Below are 25818 nucleotides of genomic sequence, written 5' to 3' on the forward strand. Positions count from 1 at the left end.
TGATCTGTTTTAATGCTTCTTCAAGATTTAATTATTTTGCATTGTGCCAAAAGTTCTAGAGTTATAATAAATCAATCATCTTAAATATATTTTAAAACTTTTTAACTCATTTTTAACTTTTCATATTTTAATGCCGCACTAATTTCTGAAGACATTGACAAAAATGTGTTTAATGCAGTGTTTTCATATAATTTGATCATTGATATCTACTGATTCCCCATAGAAAATAACAGTTTTACATAAAGTATTAGTTGAGTTATTTATTGTGCTTCTTCTAAAAACATTACTTTTATCTTTTGATTTGTCAAAATATATTACCGAAGCCCATAAAATATTTTTAGAAGCTTATGGTAATAAAAGGAGGAAAAGCTACCGTACGAATTAACCTATTAAAATACTATTTCGAACCATATCAACATCGTTGTCTGATTGCCTTTGAGGTAAAAATTCAGTGTCTCTATGTGTATTGAAACAGAAAATGAGAAGTGTATCTTCTACGACCATTCAAAGTACAAAAAGTCATGGGCTAGTCCGAGACATCCAACCATGTTCTTTCAACTTGTTCAGTAATAGATTTATTGCTGGAATGATGGGAAAAATTTAAATCAAACGAACAAAATCTATTGTAGGTAATTTTTTTTAATCTCTGTAGTAGAGAAACAGAACTGTTGATGTTTTTAATAAAAAAATATATAAATAACAGGTCAATTGAAAAGGCCCTGGCCTACCATAGTAAAACACATTTTTTTGGCAAAATTACTTTTTTCCATTCAACATAATTCCCTTCAAGGGTGATACAGTGACTATAGCGACTCTCCAACTTTTCAATAACATTTTTGTAGTACGATTTGTCCTTTGCTTCAAAATAGACCTCGGTTTCGGCGATCGCCTCTTCATTCGATGAAAATTTCTTCCAAGCAAACATTCTTTTGTGATCTGAGAACAGGAAATAGTCGCTATGGGCCAGATCTGGAGAACACGGTGAATGTATGGATCTTTGCCATCGTTTTCAATGACTTGTGACACGGTGGATTGTCTTGGTGAAGCAGCACTTTCTTTTTCTTCAAATGCGGCCATTTTTTGGCGATTTCGTCCTTCAAACGGTCTAATAAGGCTATGTAATAGTCGCTGTTGATGGTCCTTCCTTTTTCAAGGTAGTCAATAAAAATTATTCCGGGCTTATCCCAAAATACAGACGCAATAACCTTGTCAGCCACACAGTTGAGTTTTCCCACACTTTGGAGCGGGTTCATCGTGTGCAGCCTATTCGGATGACTGTCGATTGAACTTCGGAGTGAAATGATGGAGCCATGTTTCATCCATTGTCACATATGGACGCAAAAAATCGGATTTATTACGCTTGATCATCTTCAAACACTGCTCCGAATCATCAACTCGTCGTTGTTTTTAGTCAAAAGTGAGCACGCGCTGCACCCACTTTGCAAAGAGCGTTCTCATACCCAAATATTCGTGAATGATATGATGTACACGTTCAGTTGACATCTTTAGGGTGTCTGCTATTTGATTCAATTTCAATTTACGGTTTTTTGAATGACCATTTTCTGATTTTTTTAATGTTCTCGTCGGTAACAATCTGTTTTGGGCGTCCACTGCATTAACCGTCTTCGGTGCTCATTTCACCACGTCTAAAGTTAACATACCAATCCTTTATGCTTGATTTTTCTGGAGCGCTGTCCGGAAATTCGGCATCAAACTAAGTTTTTGCTTCAATTTTATTTTTTCCCTTCAAAAAGCAATATTTTATTGACACACGAAATTCATTTTTATCTTAGCTTCACTCAAATGCTATAATTCACAAACTAATGATCCGACAGCTGTCAAATTTATATATGCATCTTTTGAGGTTAGGGCTAACTAAAAACATAAGGATTTAATTCTAGTAACGCCATCTATGTGTCAGGCCGGGGACTTTTTAACTGACTCGTTACGATAAAAAAATGGCAAATATATAATTCAAATTACAACAAAATACGCATCTTAAAATAATTCATTGATTGTCATCAATAAAATATAATAAATGGTATCGGGAACAGAAATAATGACATTCCTGATGTATCATCTGTTTCTATAAATATATTTTAATAGAGATATGGATCAATTTGGAAACATTCTGCAATAGAACGTTTGTATTTATAAGGAGGGAATCAATAGTTATTTTAGTTCAGTAATATGTTAATAATGATGATATTTAATCATTCGTATTCTAATATAAACGAAGGTTTTAACATATATACAATAATATTTGGACATGGATCCTTACTCAAATTACCCACAGAAATTACCCCTTCGAAAAGCTTCAGTCGTCTTGTCAAAGTAATAGCTGTCGTACAATGTAACAATTTCATTCTGAAGAAGACTGTCTGTCTGTGGTCGTAGCCCGGTTTGGGCAGTTTTCCCTCTCAACCAAATTATTTGTGACCATCCAATGTAAATTCTTTCACTAGTACGCTCTGAAAGGCAATATTCCTATCCAAATTTCTTTACAGATTCCACATCGAATGGTTTTCTAAACGTAAATGTTCTCATCCTTTTTCTAGAGGTTAACAATTCGTCTTTAGTGAACCTATACCTTGAGTTATGATGCATCTGTCCCAACTTTAGTAGTGGTGCTTGCGAAAGTTTAAAATTTACAAATCAATCAGCCAATCAATGAATCGCTGTTGTAAAATGTTCCAACATTCACTGTTATGCCCTTATTACAATGATTTATTGCCATATTGTTAAAAAAACTAAATGAGTCATTTATTATTTTATTAAATATTACATACATTATTACTAAAAGGCGTTAATTGTTAATTGCTGTATCTTTAAGACGTAATCTTGTTAATATTTTCGATCGTACATAATGCGGAAAATTTACTTCACACAAAAATATATCTTGTCCATAGAACGTCAAATTATCGTCGAAAACATCTTATTTTCTTCCAATTAATCAATTTTCATGCTTACCTGCCATACTGTTACGTATCGCGAATTACGAAATTACGAAAAACAACTGAAAATAAGACAGGTCTCTCCTTTTAACGAGCCTCTTCACAATTTGTAGATTTCCCATAGCCGTTCCCGTTACTTATGGTCTAAATCATAAACATAATTTGTCTTCTGGCAAACAAGATGATTACTTCCTACTACAGTTGGATGCGTTCGAGTGAAAGGTTTGAAGATGGCGAGCCCGCGTCATAACTTTAGTTCTCGAATAGGTTTCCATTTCGGTAATGGATTATAATCGATTATGCTTGTCTCATAAAAGGTCTTTGATATGTCGTGTTCATTTACATAAAGTTATTTTCCGGCTTTCACATGTATTTTTATTAAACGTTAAACTTATTTGCACATAAACTAAATATTATTTTCCAAAATTAACATGTCTTGATTAATATTCACTTCTAACTTAGATATAATACAATTATAAGGTTTTGTGCACAAAAAATTAGAACAAAATCGGTGAATGTTAGGCTTTTGCGTGTATTTTGATCATTTTTTACTTTAAATTCACATTTATTGAGAAGAATTGATAAACAATATATCAACATATTTTCCATCATTTGGTATAGCTTATTTCCATCTCCTTGGTAACATAGCAATACCGTATAAAAGAAGAAGGAAGATGTTAGTTTGGTTACGATCTAACTATCGATTGTTTGCCAGCCGAATCATGCTGCATTAGTCTGAATAAGTGACAATTAAAAGAAGCTATGTCTGGTGGGTAAGCTGGGTACTTTCCTTTCGAGATGCAATGTGTGACCGATCCATGTCATGATAGAGGGTAACTTTATTACTGGTACTCGCTATTGTTGGTCCTGTTTCAAGAATATTTCATGATATGGAATTTTCAGTCAATCGTATGGCAGCTATATTCACTCCCTTTGGATCTTTTCCAAGCTAGAGCTCCTTTCAAAAAAGCTTGCAATCCATTGTCTTCAAACTTTTTGACTCTCTATATCATTAACATTAAAATGCCGCTTTTAAATAATTGAAACAAGAAGCAATAATTGGAATATGATGAAGCAACATCAGTACGAGTTTCTAAAAGTGTTTCATTGACCTCGGTACCAGAATTTTCCAAATCAAATCAAATAATGAATACAACTTTGAGCGTTCCAAGATTAGCGTGTGTATAAACTGAATAACTACACGAACGGTCCTTCTACTGTTGCGATAGTCACGGGTTCGAATCCTGCTGGGGCACGGTCGTAAATGTATGTTTGTGATTGTTCTAGGCAAGAGGGTAAAATCCGACAAGGAAAATGATCCCAGTCACGCCAGTAACCAGACTAGGCGAGCCGGATGTCTTCTGAGATGATTTCTAAAGTTGATCATTCGCCAGTCGGTAGGCTTAATGCCGAGGATCGTGGTTCGGTGCCCACGTTAAGTAAAATCAGCAGTTAATTAAAATCAGTAGAACTTTACGTTTAACAATTTTGACAGGCGGAATTTCTACATATTAATAATTTACACACCTGCGTTGCTGTATATTATTAATCTAGTAACCTAATATTATCAATATTTATACTTTTCTTTTGTATCAAAGGATTTGTTTCAAATATATAAACTAGATAAGAATCTATTAATATAAAGACTAGAACTAAAATTGCATCATTTTGGTTGTACAAAAAAGCACTATCAAAATCATTTTAACGGTATAATTGCTTCAGAAAATATCTACAGAAAACCATAATAAAAGAAAATTAATTACAATACAAAAAAAGCTTAACATAAAAACATAACATAAAACATAAAAACATAAAGCTATTAAATAAATCTAAAAAAAGAGGTAAAAATACTTAAGAACTAGAAAAATCAGCAAAACGAAAGGAATCAAGGACCAATACTTGTAGATAACGAAAATAAAATAAAAGCAAATATGAATTTTCAAACATAAACTTATCCAGTTCTCAAAATCCGGCCAAGCAGATATTAGAAAATATATTTTTGATTAGTATAATATCTTAATTAAAACATTTAGTGCCGGTAATATTCGATATATTTACATTATTATACATATAAAGCTTTATGAGATAAAGTTTGTTGATCCTAGATACAGAGTCAATATTTTAAATAATATACCTGTCGATGGAAATGAAGGTGAATATCAAAGGTATAAGCGAGCTAAAATAATCTTGTTAATTATTTAAAACTAACGTTAAAGCCGTAGAAGTAAAAGGCTTGAACATTTCCGTATTTTCGACAAACATTGCTTTCGATAATTATAAACTCCGCGTTGTACAAAAAGCACGTTGCCAATTTACCTGTTTAAAACAAGCGCTCATTAATCGATTATTGACAATCAAATTGCAAACTTGACTTTTCATTTACATTCTCCACATTTCACCTGCGAATTATTAATAATTAATAGCTGCGCGAAGACTGTACATCGGTACAATCTCTTCGCGTGTTCGTAGAAGACCGATATGATCGAATCGTTATGGAACAAGATAACAAAAATCCGTACGGAATTTCAGATCGCATCATTTTTAGTACACAAAATTTGCGTCAACTTTATCTGTGTAACAATGGAAGATAAAACACTTTTTATTTTATTGCAATTCTATTTTAAAGCAACTTTCTTAAATTTTGCTTAATTATGTTAATACCAGTATATTCAGAAAAGTCTACGGATACAGAACAAGAATGAATTAGGTTTCAGAAATGAACCAGGTAGAACCTGGATTAACAATTTCGATCTACAGGAGCGCGAATACAATATGAAGCAATATTAGTATTAAGACGTAGTAGAGTGTTATATCAATATCAACTAAACTATAGACTGCTTTTAAATATTAAACTCAATTTCAATGATCTGCTGACTACTGCTTATTTAAATTGTAATAGTATTGATAAATTTACTATAGTAATCATTAGGTAATAAAATTTAGGAAATGTGAACATGAAAAGATTATGATTGCTGATGAATCTGTCATTATTGTGAAACAATCTCTATAACAAACCGCACATTATAAACGTGTTGAAGATTTAGTTTAAAATGACAAGTGCCATCCACTCAAAGGTGATTTGGGAATACTACTAGAATATTTAAGAAAAGAGTCAGCTTCATTATTTAATAAATCAGTTAATGTACAATCAGTACACAATGTGTACTAAAATATTTCGAAAACGAGGACAAGACAGAGAACAAGCTGCTATGTTGGATGTTGGTGAGATAATGTTGGTAAATACATTATAACACTGAGTATCTTTTTCTATGCTTCTAGCCATTTTGACTAGTGGTCTACTTCTTCTCTCCATATTTCTATACCTTTAGGTAAAATATCCCTCGTTATAAGAATGAGAAATATCAATAGAAATAACTGTTAAATAAAGCAACCTTACTATTGAACTCGATAGTTTTAACAGTTTTCTATTTAATACTCAAACATTCATCTAAATCTTCCGGAATTTGAAGAAACCCCATCAAACACTTTCATAAACCCACTTTTATCCTGTTCGTAATATCCCAATTGTCATTTTGGGTTTCAACTGATTTAAAAGTGGTCAAATCACATAGCGAAGCCGGCCGACCGACTAAAAAACCAAATCGTTTTGGTCGCAAGATAATGCTCTGTGTTTGGTGAGACCAAAGCAACGTGGTGTATTACGAACTGTTGCAAATCTGGTGCAAACAATTAATAGTAATCGCTACCGACAACAAATGATCAATTTGAACCATTCATTGATAGAAAAACATCCAGAATGGGCCCGAAAATACGGTAAAGCGATTTTAGAGTACGACAACGCACCTTCTCATAAATAAAAACCTGTCAAGGAAGCGTCGAAGGCACTTGGACTTGGAACATATTATCGCATCCGCCGTACTCTCCAGACCTTTCCCCGTCCATCCATCAACTTTCGCCTCAATGGGATACGTGCTTGTTTCGAGAGCAACACTTCGCCAGTTTCGAAGAAGTTTTGCTCAAAGTTTGTAAAAGTTTTGGAACAGTATCGAAAAATTGTAATAGGCAAGATGTATAGAATCAAATGGCCAATAATCTGAATCAATATATTTTTCCATTTTCTTGAAAATTATGTCTAACTAATTCTAGTCGTTTACATCATACAGGGAAAGATCCATAAGAAGGAAAAGTAGCTACAAAATCTATCAAGAAATTATTACTAAACAGATATTGTATCTACGACCCAGTCGGTGTCCTAATTCAACTCTAATAAGAACATTTAAAAGAAGATTAGCACTTTTTTGCAAAACATTAGAACATAATGAGAAATTGTTGTGTTAATATTCGTGAGATTATAACACAAAATAATACTAATTACCAACAGAAAACAAAACGTAAATAATTATCTCGTAGTGGTTGAAAAAAAAATGAAAATTATAACGAACGATTTACATAAAACGGAAACATTTCCTCCCGCATTATTAAAAAAAGCCCGCATAAAAAAATAATGACATTTTGCGGTCACGGTACACCGACAGTGCGTGTATCTATAATTCATCTGAATTATATTCATATTTCCCATTGTCGTAGAGACATTCTCTAACTAGATAAATGGTATCGAATTGCGGTTTTATTCGAAGAAGAAAGCAGAGAAAATTATATAATTCGTCCTAATTTAGTTTTAAATAAATATATTTTATAACAAGCTAAATTTTAATTTCGAATATTGTTCGTTAATGATATAATAGGGATTGGGTGTCCGACAGTTTTGTTGCTATTCAGAAAACATATTTTAAAGCATATCAATTATTTATAAATAGAATTTATTGCAGGCTTACTTAACGCAGTGGTCAAGGCAACAGGACAAGCCTCTTAAATTTATATTTGTAATACTCCATAAGACAATAGTGCGAAATTCGACAAGGAAAATGATCCCAATCACGCCGGTAACCAGGCTGTGTAAGACCGTATGACTTTTTGATTGATCCCCAAGTTGGTCACTCGCCAGTCCGTAGGCTTAATGCTGAGCGCCGTGGTTCGGAGCCCACGTTAAATAGTAGGCCCAGTCCAGATAAACTCTAGTTGGCAAAAGGGAGACTAACATATAAAAAATGATTTATTTATTAATATTGTTTGCAATTTTTGCTTCAATACCTTTAAACTAATTGGGCATTTATAAAACTAATTTATTTTGTTAAGTAGTAGCAAATAAAAGGATTTATTTGTATAACAATTACTTTATCAACAATCACTTATTTCAACAATCCCTTTATATGTACATTCCATTGTTATAGTGGTTTTTTAAAAAGCTAGAAGGTTGTTGGCTCTTCATCTGGTAAAACATTTTCCAAAAGATAATGTTTAGGTTATGCAAAGAGTTAGATGTTAAAAGTCAAAAGAGACGAAGTATGTCAGATAAGCTGGGTGCTAGAACAAATCAATGATGTGAACAGATTCTCTAAAACAGGCCTACCAATCCACAACCAAATATCAATTTAAGAATAGGTACGTACGCAGCTAATTAATCTGAAAAATTTAATGATAAATAATTAGTCTGGAGTTAATTTTAGAAACAAGACAGATACAACATATAATTATAGCTAAGTGTTTATGTATAACTACCCTGCAATACAAAAGCAAGTGCAAACATTCTGATTTACTAACAAAATCTGATGTTATATCGTATTAAAAATCGTGATGTGAAATAATTTTACATTCTATTAATTTATTAAACGACTAATATTAATCTAACTCAACTTCTCTATAGTCAAAATTAAAAATCGTCTTAACGTGTTTATTATATTTTACTAAAGCAGTAAGTCGCACAATCTTATCTTTCAATTGATCAAGATATTCATATTTAATAACCGATCCTTAAAACGTTATGTTTATTTTGGATCCCTGTAGTTTATTGTAATAAGCTCAGTAGAGGAGTGGGCTCTTACTCACTAAGGGACAATAACACAACGTTCCTTACTATTTTAGAGTGAAAAAAACATTGAAAAATTAATCAGGTTGTGGTTTGTAGTATTTAGTTCAGCTATAGTTCTCGACGCTGCCGAAGCCGTTGATAAAGCAAGGTATGAGGGATTTAAATATTAGTTAGCAAATATATTACCTTGTCCCTCAATATTCTAAAATTCTACAACTATAATCGTCACTTCAGAGTAAGATACGGTAACAAATATTCAGATTTGAATCAATGCAGGTGTTCATCAAGGTACACTAATGTTGCATCTAATATATTTTAGTGATATACCAAAATGTGAAGAAGTGACAAACCAAATTTGCCGACGGTACTGACTAACTCGCTACAAACAACATTACTAAGACAACGGTAACAGTAAATTGAAAAGTCCCCGACCTGACACATAGATGGCGATACTGGAATTAAATCCATATGTTTTTTAGTTAGCCCTAACCCTGAAAAGATGCGTTTATAAATTTGGCAGCTATCGGATCATTAGTTTGTGAATTGTAGCATTTTGAGTGAAGCAACTTTTGATGTTGTGAAATAAAATGGATAAAAAGTAATTTCGCGTATTAATAAAATATTTCTTTTTGAAGGGAAAAAATACAGTTGAAGCAAAAACTTGTCAAGTCTAATAAACGCGGGTTTTTGCGTCGATATGTGACAATGGATGAAATATGGCTCCATCATTTCACTCCGAAGTCCACTCGACAGTCATCCGAGTGGACTGCACACAATAAACCCGCTCAAAAGCGTGGAAAAATGCAACACTCGGCTGGCAAATTTATGGCGTCTGTATTTTGGGATGCGCATGGAATAATTTTCATTAACTACATTGAAAAATCGCCGAAACTGATGCCCATTTTGAAGCAAAAGCAAATCGTACTACAAAAATGTTATCTAAAAGTTGGAGGGTCGCTGTAATCAATGTATCGTCCTTGAAAGGAATTATGTTGAATATAAAAAACTAATTTTGCAAAAAAATGTGTTTTATTATGATAGGCCGGGGACTTTTCAATTGACCTGTTAAATTGGTCACAATTAGGTGTGAATATCATTACTGTTTTGTGTGCAACAATTCAAATTATCACTTCAGAACAAACTGTTATTGTAGAAATAAAATTTGAAATCATTGTGGATATATGGTGAGCTACGATACTGTTGCAAAATAAAATCCAATATCAATATGATCCAAACTTATCAAAACAAAGTGCTTCAGAACTTCAGAAAGGTCTACGGTCAACGAAGAAATTAAGAGGATAAAAAACTTACACGGAAATTGAACCTTTGAAAAGAAAACCCTTTGAACCAATTAAATGCAATATGCGAAAATTCTACCGTGTTTTGAACTTATGCAGACTGAACTAGGCTCCCCGGTACAGTTTATATACTTCAAATACTAATTAAGAGTCCAAAATCTTAGATATGGACATATATTTTGGATATGGATATGGAACAGATAGTGAATAACTAGTTGTAATATGGTACCATGTACTCCATTAATTCTAAAAATTAATAATTTTCACGATTTTTACTTATTACTAAGAAATATTACTTATTATTAAAGATTATTCTAAAGCATGAAAATAAATAATGTTACTACTGATATCATAAATGCCATTTAAATGATAATTACCGGATATCATAGCTATAACGAACTAGTAAAAACAGAATCGTATATTTGCGTTATTTTTTTTTCTGTTACTGCGTGAACGCTTCAAGATTAAGGTCAAAACCGGTACAAGGTACAATAATCGGTCATCGGTGAAAGGTATAAAAAACCTACATTTCCTTGTTATCAAATCAAACGTTTGTTCGTTTTACTCGTCCGTTGTCTCGTCCATTAACTTACTATCAGAGGTGTGCTAACTTTTAAAAGAATACGTCAAGTTTTACGCACACTTCCGACCATATATCTTGGTCGCGCGCTAGCTATACTTTGAATGGCAGCGCGTATAAAGGTTACGAGGTCAATGGATGGTTATTTTCTGATGAAATTTTCACTCCGACCATAATCTAACCTATCCGCCGGCCATGACTTTGAATCGGTTGAAGGTCTCGGCCAAAATCGTCATAATTTACGGCAAACCATTAGATAAAATTACTTGCATAAAGTATCCGGATAAAATAACACGTATAAAATTGTTTATTTATAAAAACACCTTTAGGGTAAATTAGATATGGCTCGGGGAATGGAGGTAAAACAAAATGGAACAGTGGTGTTTACATTATGTGACCGTTATTTATTGAAGTAATATAAAAATGTGAAAAATACAATTAGATAAAACGGATGGCAGCGGTGTTACTTGGAGACGAGGCTTGGGCAGTCGATGGTGGCACGTCCAAACCAAACGACGGTCGAGTACTCAATGAATCGAAATCCCCTTCAATAACATCCCAGATAAACGTCTCGGGGTGGCCAACTATTCGTTATCGGGTTCAAGTTGGCGCTGCTGGCACCCCGCCCGTGTTCAACATGTGGGATCATTTTCTGGTTATTTTGTAGACCGTTATTCCACGATGTAAAATTCGACATACCTCAAGGTCGCTACATACCTTTCGATTTGGTTGCATTTGTTACCATACATTCTATAATATACACGTCTCATACTAATGGTTGTATATTTCTAATAATCATGCCTTTTTATCAAAGATGAATATAAAGGCACATCCGGAGCCGGCTTGGTTAGCGCAGTGGTAAAGGCGACAGGACAGTCCACCTATTGCGGTAGTGGCGAGTTAGAATTCTGCTGAGGCATGGTCGTAAATTTATATTTGTGAATTTTTAAATATTTATGATTGTCCTGGGCAAGAGTGTAAAATCCGACAAGGAAAATGATCCCAGTCACGCCAGTAACCAGGTTGGGTAAGACCGGATATTTTCTGAAATGATTTCTAAGTTGGCCACTCGCCAGTCGGTAGGCTTAACGCCGAGGACCGTGGTTCGGAGCCCACGTTAAATAGTAGGTCCAGTCGCTTTTGAATGAGACAGTATTTTTCTTCTCACTTTATTCTAGTTAAAAAGAGACACAATGCTGCCTGATTAGTTCGATCACGTAAACGAATGAGCCTGTCAAAGTCGTCCGGTTGTCAGACGGATGAAAAATTTTCCTGTTTGGTTGGCTCACTGGTCAAGGCGGCGGCACGGTATTCCTAACGTTGCGATAGTCGCAGGTTGGAATCCTGCTGGGGCATGGTTGTACATTTAGATTAGTAATTGTTTACAATTGTGATTGTCCATAAGGCAATAATACAAAAGTTGACAAGAAAAATCATCCCTGTCTGGGTAAGACCGTATGTCTTCTGGGATTACCTCTAAATTGATCACTCGACCCTAGAAGCCCTAGAACTCGACTTAATACCGAGAACCGTAATTTGAAGACCACCCGCGTTGTAGTAACTATTCATCAGTCACTGATAAAAGGTATATCTCGGAGAGACAACTTCAACTACTCCAAGTGTTCCAATCCAAAAAAGTCCGTGCGTTACTCAGAGCCCCATGGTTTATGAGGAACGTCAATACACACCTCGAATCAGGCATCCCGTTTGTGAAAAATTTAATAAACATGCTCAATGTGATGTTCTCCATAGGAACCTTAGAACACGACAATATCTCGATAAAATCCCTATCCGTCCACAAACCCCGGTAGAAAACACACAATGACAGTCCCAGTCGTAACCCAGGGTCTCTGTAGCCCGCAAAACAACCATACTCCGAACCTGAAGCGACATCAGCCGAAGACCATTAGGTTCTAGCTGGTTCACCTAGTTGGTAAAAATGACTATAAAATAGATGTTTTAAAATATATATTTTGAATCACTATATTTTTAGTAGAATGATCAATTACCCTACAAACTTAAACAATGTTGACAAAGGAAACATTAACGAAAAAAAAAATTGCCAATACTCAAATAAATCAATGGTTCCTTGGTCCAAATCAGAAAACAAAACAGCATAACCGTACTAACAAACAATACAGTTGATTGAAAAATAATCTCTCGTTGTATCTTCTTACAATAGCATTAATTTAATAATAGTTCTCTTGTTCGCGTCATTAATAAGCAAGAAATCAGAAGAAATAAGATACTGTAATTATTGAGAAATAAGAAATTATTCTGTATAATACTTAACAAAATTGTATTATATTATTGCGTTAATATATCTATAATAATGAAGAAATTAAATTAACCGTTCAGCGTTCATCTCTACTCAGCTCCAGTAATTTTTTTCTTACGATAAACTTTCGTTTTTCGCGATCATTTTTTTATATATATGTTTCAAGAAGCCAGCGTGAAAAAGAGCTCGTGATTCGGTGAAAGCCAAACTTGAAAGATACAAGGGTCATCAAGGAATATATCAGTGAAATGAATTATTTGTGGATTCCTATTATACTCGTATTTATCCTCATTATTTTTAGAGTTCTCAAGTCACATGGTGTTTTTTTTTTGTTAACTTTAAAGAGGATTCCCGTTTCAATCATATTCGAATATCAACAACTGGTCATTAGGTTTCCGGTTTTTTTTAAATCTCATTTATGCATATTTATAAAATATAAGTCCTAAATAAAAATTGGTATAAAAATTATTTAAATTTAAATTGAAAGAAACAATATTTATTATTGATTTTTTCAACTTATTTTTTGAATTTTCAACAGTAATATCATGTTCATAAAGAGAATGTAGATGATTTTAATTATGATTATTAACAGTTGGTCATTATATCTCTTTAATTTAACATTATGTATTGAACAGTTGTGTTTTTTGATCTAGACAATTTCCTATTGAATTTTTAAGTTAATACTATGTAGTTAATGCTAATATATATATATATATATATATATATATATATATATATATATATATATATATATATATATATATATATATATATATATATATATATATATATATTAGCATACAAAAATGTTTATGGTGATTTTCATTCCAGTTACTACTTTAATATCAGTTTTACTTTTAGTATTACTGATGTTAATTGATTATTTTAGCACCTACAAATATTGACACTGACATTATTATATTGACAAATATTTAAAAAATATGATCAAGGGCAAAGTAAGAGAAAATCAATAATACCATGGGGATTGTCGAAAAACAAATATATTGAGAGGAAAAATCAGGGCGAATTTTGAGGTACACTCTCTCAAGATAATAGAGATATTACAGGTGGAATTTAACAACTTGTTCAAACTTAACCGATAAATATTCCAGATCTAACCTCATTTCTAACTAATATATTTAACTAAACTCTATATACATAATTACAGTTTGAAAAAGCCCTATCCTAATATATCTAAAAGATATGAAAAAATCAATCGAATATCACGCCCTCTATGTTCAATTCAGATTATCAATGAAAATTACGAAAATCTAAGTTAAATTTAATAGGAATTAAAGTCGGCTATTGATAAACGCAGACGGTGACAACAAAAGCTAATTATTTTTAAGGGGCTATTTTTAATATATTTTGATATGAATTAACTCAATAATTTTGCATTGGTTTGAAATAAATTTAGCTCATAATTGTTTTTTTTTAATTTAATTTCTTTAATTATAAATGATGAATATGTTATGAAGTTGCAGTCAACATATAATTACTTTTAAACAAGATTAATTTGTTATAATAATACTCAGCTTTATAGTGTCAGTGTATAACTATAACTATAACTATAACAGTCATAGTGTATTATAATGAAATGGCTTTTACATTTTATTTTTATTAACAGCCTAAAATAATTGAAAAGATATTAAATAATAGCTTGTATAATAACAGCAGTAAAAAGTTACGACCACTTGTTTAACCAATTAATTTAAGGAAAATTAAAATTAATAATTTATTTTCTTATGACTATAGCAATAGTTATTTAAATTTCTGGCAATAAATATTGTCATTATGATTTTGGAGGCTATAATAAAACAATAAACAACAATAGTTAAATAAGATTTATTTGTTAAATAATCGCTGGAAAATATGATAAGATATTGACTAAGAAGCTATAACTTGGTAGCCAGAAAAATGGATATTTATGCAAAATAGTGTTTATTTGATGCAAAATTATTTTATTTTTGAACACAGAACATTTAATCGGAAAATGTGTAAAAGATTTTTAAAAAGCTTTCAATTCATCGCAGCGCCACCTACCGGATGTGGTTATGAATCTTAATCATACTCGTATCCGCATAAACGCACACAAAAAAGTCATCAAAATATTGAAAAGCAAGTGAGGTTTTAGTTTTTCCACAAAAACACATAAAATAGCTTTTAAATATAATTCTTGAATAATTTGAACTTGAATATTTTATATATCATTTAAGCTGTTCAAAAGTTACTAAGTTATGTAGTATAACCTTAGTATTAACCTCTTTTACCTGTTTATATATATATATATATATATATATATATATATATATATATATATACATATATATATATATATATATATATATATATATATATATATATATATATATATATATACATATATATATATATATATATATATATATATATATATATATATATATATGTATATATTTTCAAATGGCAAAATGTTATTCACGGTAACATATAACAAGAAGAGTTTAGAACATTATTAATGGATATCATACGATATATCTTGTACCATTAATCCTAACTTAAAAAGCTACTCTTCCTGCATGGTGAAATTTCTCTAATGAAACAAGAATTCTTTTAGAAACGAAAGTATATTGTGATTGCGTAATTAATGTATTTTTCGATGCGGTGGAAAACGGCCGATGATAACGTTAAAACCCGTTCATCTAGGAAGAAGCGTTTCGCGCGTTTCAGTTATTATTACCGTCAGATTGCGCTAAAACTGAAAGGATTAGTAGCTGCGATTCTTAACGGTTTCTACAGAATATTGGAGTAAAAGTTAATATTCGCCGATATATCATCCAGTAAGGTTTGTTTTCTAATCTAGAGGTCAACGATTAATCAGAAGCCAGAAGGAAGAAAGTTCAAGATATGCAACAGTTATTTTAAACTTTTCTCTTCTGGTTTTATGTCGCGGAATTTCAATGAAAACACGATATTTTTGTTAGATATGCAAATATATACAGAAAATGTAACAATACTGTCTTAATTTCAACAATAATAATGTAAAAGATAATACGAGGGTCACTATTTATATTTCGGTAATAGGAAAAAATAAATAGTTAAGCTGCGAATATATTTTTATTGTTTTTAAAAGTACTCGCCACGATGATCGATACACTTTAGCATACGCTTAAACCAATTTTCGAAGCATTTATTCCACTCCGAATGAGGTATGTTCAAAACGTGATTTTTGAACGCTTTAAGAGCTTCTTTGGGTGATGAAAACGTCGACCACGCAGTTTATTCTTCATGGATGGGAACAAAAAAAAGTCATTGGGTCCCACATTGGGGCTGTATGGCGGATGACCCATCAATTCGACCTTTTGAGTGCTTAAATAGTCTCCTGTTTAAGCCGATGTGTGAGAGCTCGCATTGTCATGAACAATCCGGCGTCTCTTGTTTGTTTTCCTTATTTCACCGAAGACTTCTGGCAAATATATGTAATAATGTATCAATCAGAATTTACGGTTCTACGATCCTCTAGAGGCACTGTTGCAATATGACGATTTTTTCCTAAGAAACAGGCCACCATTTTCTTTGAAGTGCTTCGTGCGCAACAAATTTTATTGGATCTGATTCATCTTGGAACACCCATACAGTTGACTTCTGCGTACTTTCCAAAACACAATATTGTGATTTGGAATATTTTACAAATATTTTATTATTCAATATAATGAATTGATATATCGATACACTTGTTCTATCTTAGTGGATTTGCTAACTATTCTTTACACTGATATAACTTTTCAAATCAAAACAAAATCTGGCGAATATACTGGGTTTTGCAACAATACTTACTCTAATGTTTGGATCGTATTTTTAAACATAGTTATTATTAGCAAGTACAGAGCCAACATTTGGTCTGAAATTGAAGGACTTTATACTTGTTACTCACAATGATAGCGCTAATTTTTATCAAACACTAAACTTAGATAAGGTCTGAGGGCAATAGGAATGCAAACTATAATAAAATCTGGCTACAAACAAAATTGAGGATCCAATTTGCGGTTTTAAGAAATTAATTGCATTAATAACACATTATTTAAATAGAAATTAGAACATTCTTTAAGCTTACGTTATAAGTTCTGTATATATATTACCTTTCAATGCATTATGGTATGACATCATCGAGATATGCAAGTTTATGGTTATATTTAGGAAAACCGAAATTACTTTTTCACGAACCTTATATCACAACTACTAGAGAATATGTAACCATATCATTCTTAGGTCCTTGAAGACCACTCTATGTGAAATCTTCTTAAATACCACGCTAATATGTATTAAAAAATAACAATAATCAACACAGTACTTAAACGAACTGATGCTGATCATAAATGTAAACATTAATCAATATTTTCTCTCATATTTTCGGTTCTCTAATTACCGTTCAATAAACAACGGCTGCTTATTATTCTAAAATGAAAGCTTAAAGGTTTTCCAGCTTTTCAAATCACACAATCGCATGAAAGGTATGTCGTAAAACAATTTGTTATACTACTCAGTTAAATATAGTCAAGTTATTGTTCGAGAGTATACTAGCTTTTAAACAAAACACAAAAACAATTGCTTGTAGTTCATTATGGTTATGTGGCGATTATAAAAATAAGCAGTAACAGATTTTTTTTGTTATTATTTAATAAAACAATGAAAGTAGTGTTATGGTTATATGGATATAAAACACACGTATTGAAATTTTAATAATACTAAGATTTAATAGCTAATAAACAACTATATATTGATTTAATGCCTTTATATATGGTAATGTATTTAATTAAAACGAACTTGGACCTTGAATAATATCTATTTTGTAAATGTTTTGGATTTTTAATCTACTAATCATATGATTTAAAGTATTGCATGCATTTAGTACTCATTGTACTCATTGCTTTCATGTACTTATATATTGAGGAAACTTGATATAATATATAGTAATCAAAATGTTTTCCTTCATTTTCTACAACGTTCTCCTAACTTCTTGGCAACATTACGATACTAAATCCGAAGAACAATGTTGGTTTGATAGCGATCCAATCATCGATCAATTTTCGTACTTCTTCAGCGTTTCGAAACTGTGTGTTAGCCAGGCACGACAAAGCCTCTCATTAGAACTGCAACGGTGTAGCCTACACAACTCTTTTAGCAACATTGTCATGCAACAGGATGATTTTGCATCTGTTACTGGCTCGTACTGATCTTTTGAGTCAATATGTAATAAAATGTATTCAGTTGACGTCGATAGATATCTGCAGTAACGGTTTCATTCGGTTATCAGCTCATAGTCGTAATACACTACACCTTGCATATACACTACATCTTATATATACATACATTGTATATACAGCAAGACTTTATGACCATTAATATTCAGCTTTGGTATCGATCTGGTTAGACCTTCTGGATACGTCCCTGACTTTTTGCACTTGGGATTGTTCTAATAGATCCACTTTTCATTGGCAATCACAGAGATCTCTTTTTGCCTTGCAAACAATGTTAAATTGATTTGAAATGGTCTTTTCAATCAACTTGTGTGACAACATGTAGTAGTGGTTGCGAGATTTCCCTGCTTTTGGTTCTCTCCCTATCGCTTGTAAACATTGGGAAACAGCTGATTCATCAACTGCTAAGCAGTCTGGGAGTTCTTTGTCAGTGGTTTCGTCCAACAAATCTTTAAATTTATTGTTTTCGACTTTTGGTCCCCAGGACATTATTTGTCATTAAACATATAAATGATGTATTATAAAACATAATTATCAATTATTAAGAAATTTATATCAGTATAAATCAAATCCTTTATTATCAATTTGGGTTTGAAAAATTAATTTAAAATTAATTAATTAATAATTAATAGATAAATATAATTTCAAATAATAAATAATAAGTGCAGATTTACTTCTATTTATCTCAACGGGCTATTATCTAGTCCATAGGTTAATATTAACCCATATGAGTTTTGATCTGTACAAAAAACACAATTTTGTAACAAAGTAGTAACTGTATTATCAGTATTGTTGAATTGTCCGTATTTTAATCACAAAGAAAGCTTATAATAATATTGAAACCCAAGAGAATATTGCCCTAGCTAAATTATGACATTACCAGCGGCATACCAGTCGAACTATGTAATATATGTTGTATATTTCATATTTCTAACTATTTGCATTGCAGTATCACTGTAAATTTGGTAATAGACACGTATGTAGCAGATATATACAAAATTTCACTTGGATAACGGTCTCACCATGATGTCTGTTTGATATATTGTGCCCATTTGATCATTTAATATGACAAAAGTTGTTTTATACATAATCTTGATTTATACTAATATTGCCTCGGTCATGACATCTTATGCAGTCTGTAATACCAAACACCATTAATCATTTTAATGTTAAAGTTGTTTATATATTAAGTAAATAATAAATTCTGCAAGCATTTTCGCACAGGTAAAATTAGTGTTTTTGTAAATAAAAATAACTTGGGATTAGAAAACATTGCCACAGAGTTATTTATTTTAAAAATTTAAATATTATGAGCAGAATAGACATTAACTTTAACAGATTGTAGTAAATGGAGTTTCTAGACTATGAATATAGTTAAACCAAAAACTAATTCAAAATGTAATAGTATATTACGAAAAGAACAAAATGTGTTTCACAACTTCTGTTATAGAGGTTAAATGTTGACATATTTCTAGTTTCAAAGAAAGTTTACAAAAAAATACATATAAAACAAATAAAACTGCCAAGACACATCATAGAATAATGTAGTCACAATGTAGTTAAACAGGTTACATTTGTACAAAAAATTTATCTATTCTCTAAAATGTAATTAAACTATTTGTTTATATACTTGCTTAATAATATATTAAGAACGGTTTCTAAATCAATTTAGTAGATTCAAACAGCTAATTACTTTTTGTTACTTTAAAAAAGAATTTCAATCACCAATATATTGTTTTAACTAATAATATACTTAATTAAATATTAATTGTTCTGACACTAAATCATTCCTAGACATTGACCTACGTATTCCACTTCCCATCATTCGCCATTTTTCTATTTTAGACACGGTATACCGCCAATCACTTTTAAATGAATATGCATATTAGCCCCGCTAAAATACTTTTTCCCATATCGTCTATTCTACCAGTATTGTTTTGCATTAGCATAAATGATGGGGTCATAAAACATCTATGTATAATTTCCTGTCAGCCCGTTTGGAGAAAGGTGATTATCCCGAAGGTATCGCGTTAAATTGAACCGATATACCACTTTCTAAACCGAGCGTTATTCGCGAAAAAAATTCTACCATATTTTTTGTATACCATCGACACATTAGAAGGTATCTCCATACTCATTCAATAAATTACTGCGTAACGAGATAGGCGCATTATGTTTCCGAAACTTTCTTCGATTTATACATACATTCCCCGCATTTTTCGAACAAAATCATAGATAATGGGATTTGTTTATCCATTGTACCACACGCATGTTTGATGCTAAACTAACAATAATGTTACGAGAATAAATGGACATTAATGGTAATTTTAGAAATAGTTGATGACAGTACAAGCAAATAATGTCCATCAATGAGTGGACTTTCTCTTCATGAATGAAACTTTTTACGTATCATTTATTCTACGTTAGTAGCTTTTTAATTTTACAAACTCAACCATGCTTATTGTTACCCTATAAAGAAGATTATTTATATTAATCGATCTAATGTATGGATCTAATATTTTTTGTTATAGTTAAAATAATACATCTTCGCTAAATTAAAGGCGAATGTAGTATTAATGCGAATAGAGTATTAAATTATTAAGAAACTACAAGGAAACAAACAATATGCGATGTTTTATTGTTTAAAGGTATATTGCGTTGATGAGTAAATTTTGTTAACAACATTGTTTGCATTAACAATAATTATTTATATAAATATAAATATATAATATAAATAACAGACTTAATGAAATGAAAATGAGTATTGAAAAACTTGATTCATAATACAACCAAACTTCTATCAATACTTAAACTAGTTATATCGCTTGAAATTATTAATATGGGTTTCGTCATAACTAAATAAGTTATAATAATTAAAAAAACAGTTTTTAAATGAAGCATTTAAAAGATTAAGGAAATTGAAATAATTAAACTTTGAAATGTACACTATCTTGGTAATTTTGTTGATAATGTCACATCTAGAGTATATCTTATAATTTTTATTTATATTTTAATTTTTGCTTTGCTTTTTAATGCATATTGTAGCAGTAATATACATTAATAAACTTAATTTGATAAACTATATTTGATAACAGACGAATTGAAAAGTCCCCGGCCTGATACATAGATGGCGCTGGTAGAAATAAATCTATATGTTTTTAGTTAGCCCTAACCCTCAGAAGATGCGTGTATAAATTTGACAGCTGTCAGAGCATTAGTTTGTTAATTATAACATTTTGAGTAAAGCAACTATTGTTATTTTGAAGAAATTGGATAAAAACTGTTGATAAAATATTGCTTTTTGAAGAAAAAAAAAATCCAGTTGAAGTAAAAACTTGGCTTCATGCCGAGTTTCTGGACATTGCCCCAGGAAAATCAACCATCTAGGATTGGTATTCTAAGTTTAGACGTAGTGAAATGAGCACCGAAGAAGGTGAACGCAGTGTCGCCCAAAAGAGGTTGTTACCGACGAAAACATTTAAAAAATCCACAAAATAATTTTTAATGACCGTAAATCGAAATTGAATGAAATAGCAGACACTCCAAAGATATCAGCTGAACGTGTACGTCATATCATTCACAAATATTTGGCTATGAGAAAGCTCTGTGCAAAGTGGGTACCGCGCGAGCTCACTTTTGACCAAAAACAACGACGAGTTGATGATTCGGAGCAGTGTTTGAAGATGATCAAGCGTAAGTACAACCGTCGAGTTCTTGCGTCAATATGCGACAATGGATGAAACATGGCTACATCGTTTCACTCCGAAGTCTAATTGACAGTCATCCGAGTGGACTGCACACGATGAACCCGCTCCAAAACGCAACAGTCGACTGGCAAGGTTATGGCGTCTGTACTTTGAGATACGCATGGAATAATTTTCATTGACAACCTTGAAAAAGGAAGGACCGTCAACAACGACTATTACACAGCATTATTGAACCGTTTAAAGGACGAAATCGGCGAAAAACGGCCGCATTTGAAGAAAACAATGTGCTGCTTCAACAAAAGAATGCACACGTGTCACAAGTCAGTGAAAACTGTGGCAAAAATCCATGAATTGGGCTTCGAATTGTCTCCTCATCCACCGTAATCTTCAGATCTGGTCACCAGCGACTCTTTCCTGTTCTCAAATCACAAAAGAATGCTCGCTGGGAAGAATTTTTCGTCCAATGTAGAGGTGGTCGCCGAAACTGAGGCCTATTTTGAAGCAAAGGACAAATCGTACTACAAAAACGGTATCGAAAAGTTGGAGGGTCGCTATAATCAGTGTATCCTGAAGGGAATTAGGTTGAATAAAGAAAACCAATTTTGCAAAAAAAAATGTGTTTTACTATGGTAGGCCGAGGACTTTTCAATTGAACTGTTATCAATTTCCTCAAAATCAATTTTTTCATTTGCCTGTATTAATATTAAAAACTAATATATTGTAAAACTTTCCATGAATTTGATCAAACTTTCACAAACATATATAACAAATTAACAAGTAACCGAAAACTTAAACATATAAATAGCAAATAATCAACATAATAAGCCGGCTTCGTTGGCGCAGTGGTCAAGGCGACAGGACGGTCCTCCTATTGTTCCTATAGTCGCGTGATCAACTCCTGCTGGAGCATAGATGTGTTTTATATTTGTCATTGTAATAGTAAATGTCTTTATAGACAACAGTGTAAAATCCGACAAGGAATAAACTTCCCAGTCACGCCAGTAACCAGACTGGGTAAGACCGGATGTCTTCTGAGATGGTTTCTAAGTTGGTCACTGGCCACTCGGTAGGCTTAGTGCCAAGGACCGTGGTTCGGAACCCACGTTAAACTGTAGGCCCAGTCCAGATAAACCCTCATTGGTAAAAAAGAGACTGTAAAGTATTAAATGGAAATCATCATAATCATATATTTAGTTTAATTCCCTGTAATCTAATATTAAGATAATATTTTATTTGGTACTGCTGCTTTTAACCAAAAATATTATATAGACAATTTACAAACCAAATTTTTAATATTTTAATATTGTGGTATTAATATAATGAAAATAATGAAGCTCATAAAAAAATTCTAGAACACAAAACTTACGAATAATACAATTATTTTACAACCTACTTGGTTAACTAACAAAATGAAATAATATTATAGTCATCGAAAATAAAAGAAGGCAACTGTTACCCCAGATCAAAATGACTGACATCGACATAACAGTTAAATTTTAAATCCATTATTTTCTAAGTACAACGTTCTATTAACTCATATTTTATTTTTTTAGAACCAGTGAACTGATAGCTCTTCTGGCTATATCAACCACGCTGTTTTTGTTTCTACACACAAGAGATTTGAACACACGGCTAAAAGAAATGGAAGTGCGATTACAACCAGAAGATGTTATATCATCAAACCAGTTAATATCAGGTAATATTATATTATATTGTGACATGATTTTATATTGATTTGGATAGATGTATAATTTTGATTTTTCAGAAGTGAAAGACGTTTTAGTGAAGCGGTTATATCGGTTTAGTGTCCAACAAGTGTTTTCTTAGATATTGTGAATAGATTATGAAACCAAAAGCATCAAAATGGCACTTACAACAACATTTTTTAGCCGAAAAATTCAAATTTAATGATTATTAGTATATTCGTTTATTATAATTGTGTCTATTTCACTAGATAACAGCGTGAAGAAGCTTCCATATTTTATTTATTAATATATTATTAATAGTCATTGCTCTCAGTCGCTAAAAAGGAATAAATAATCAAATTTCGATTTTGAACACAAAAGAAAACATTTTAAAATAAATATGTATATAATAATCATTGTAATAACTATATAAAAATAAACAAAAAACTAATTTACCCTATCTACTACACGTATTTTATATCCTACTATATACACACAATTTAATACCTACCTAAACATATTTATCTATATATAATATTATTTTAACTACTACCAACTGATAACTTTGACAATAAAAGTGATTCCAAAGTTTAATTACAACCAGCAGATATAATTAATAATATTAGTTCACTCTGTAAACTGCTTAAGTTTTTGAAATTGTGGAAGGACTAGACCGTTGGTATTTGAACTTTTTGTAAAAGTGGCCTGTTTAATGATTATTTTTGACTAACAAAGAAATTCATATAATGGTTGTGTTAGTGACTTCTGGATTTTTGTTTGGTGTAGATATTTCAGTCAAGTTGGGTAGTTGGAACTTTATAACTTGGTTTAACTGCTTTGAAAATATATTCATATATGCGAATTTCATGATAACAAATAGACACAGAAACTAAATCTTACAGTATCCAGCAAGAGACTTATCATATTGAGGCTTATTATCTGTTAATATGTTTATAAAAAGTCGGCCATATATCATTTCAACAGCGTTCCTTTCGAAAAACCATTAATGCCATTTCGTTGACTCCAAGACATGTTGAACTTTTTTTTTAACATTCTGAAGACGAATAAAATAACATTTAGCCTGAGCTATGCTCCAGGAATTTTTTTTACATTTATATCTATTTTGACGTTATTTAATCCAAGAAAATAATAAAACGAAATTCCAAACAAATATAAACCGGTATAATCTACATTAAGACATTGAGTTGTATTCATCTCAGTCGATTTTGGATCTCAGCCAAAAATCGTGATAAAATATTTATAAAAAATCCACAAAAATAAACCGCTTGAAAATTGAGGTTAAAATATTCTCAAATAAATTAATCCAATTTAGTCGTAAAAACTTTATGAATGGGACATAAAATCTGTTATAAGTGGAACTAATTTATTTCTATAGTATATCCCGTAATTAAAATATTTTAAACTTTAATAATTTTTCAGCAATGATGAGTTTAACTTACTTTTACGAGAACTGGGTCAGCAGGACATACTAGAACATATTCTACTTAAACTGTTATTTGTTTATGATAATTACAATGATTATTTCGCGTTCCTAATTGTTTAATTAAAATCGAACTTAATTTTTACGGTTTAGAATGCCGTTACATCTAATTATGGAAACAAATAACTAATTTAAAAGGTAATTTAGTCCTTAATGAGAATCGTCGTGCGTTACAGGGAACAGTGGACCAGATCCGACACCAGGCATCCGAGCAATGATGAAACTATTGCAGAGCACTGGTGAGGTAAGATATTTCTTAATTTGTTACATTTCATTCCTACATGAATTAGTTGAATTATTTCGTAAAATGAACAGGATAATCCTAAGAATTTAAGATCTTTGATAAAATAACATTTTACAAATGTAGAAAACAAACACATTAAGTTGCTACATATTTTTACATATATTTATTAACATATCATTTGCATAATTACACAAGATGTAGTTGAACTTGAGCTGAGAAAATAGTTTATTTTATGTGAAATTAGAAAGCATATAAATTAGTTTTAAAGGTTTTTTGTGAAAAATCGGTACATTGTATTTTATTATCCATCGATAGCCGCTACTTTTCCTCATCTTTCGGGCAATTTACGGGTTCCAGAACAATGTATCTTTTGAGACAATCCACGTGCATCGACCCACTTTTTTGGTATCTTCATAAGAAGTGAAGCGCTGCTAGGTCACAACA

General features: G+C 31.6%; 1 protein-coding gene across 1 annotated transcript in view; it reads left to right on the forward strand.

Annotated features, from left to right (window-relative positions):
- pip (heparan sulfate 2-O-sulfotransferase pipe) overlaps positions 1-25818 on the forward strand; it is a 63457-nt gene that overhangs the window by 25895 nt on the left and 11744 nt on the right. The window contains exons 2-3 of the mRNA XM_076408841.1: positions 23498-23640; positions 25307-25374. Of these exons, the coding sequence (XP_076264956.1) occupies positions 23498-23640; positions 25307-25374 (211 nt within the window). The remainder of the gene's footprint in view (positions 1-23497; positions 23641-25306; positions 25375-25818) is intronic.

This window comes from Rhynchophorus ferrugineus, unplaced genomic scaffold (assembly GCF_030347505.1).
Source record: "Rhynchophorus ferrugineus isolate W39M unplaced genomic scaffold, kcgeb_rfMv2 rfM6, whole genome shotgun sequence".
Taxonomy (NCBI): Eukaryota; Metazoa; Arthropoda; class Insecta; order Coleoptera; family Curculionidae; genus Rhynchophorus; species Rhynchophorus ferrugineus.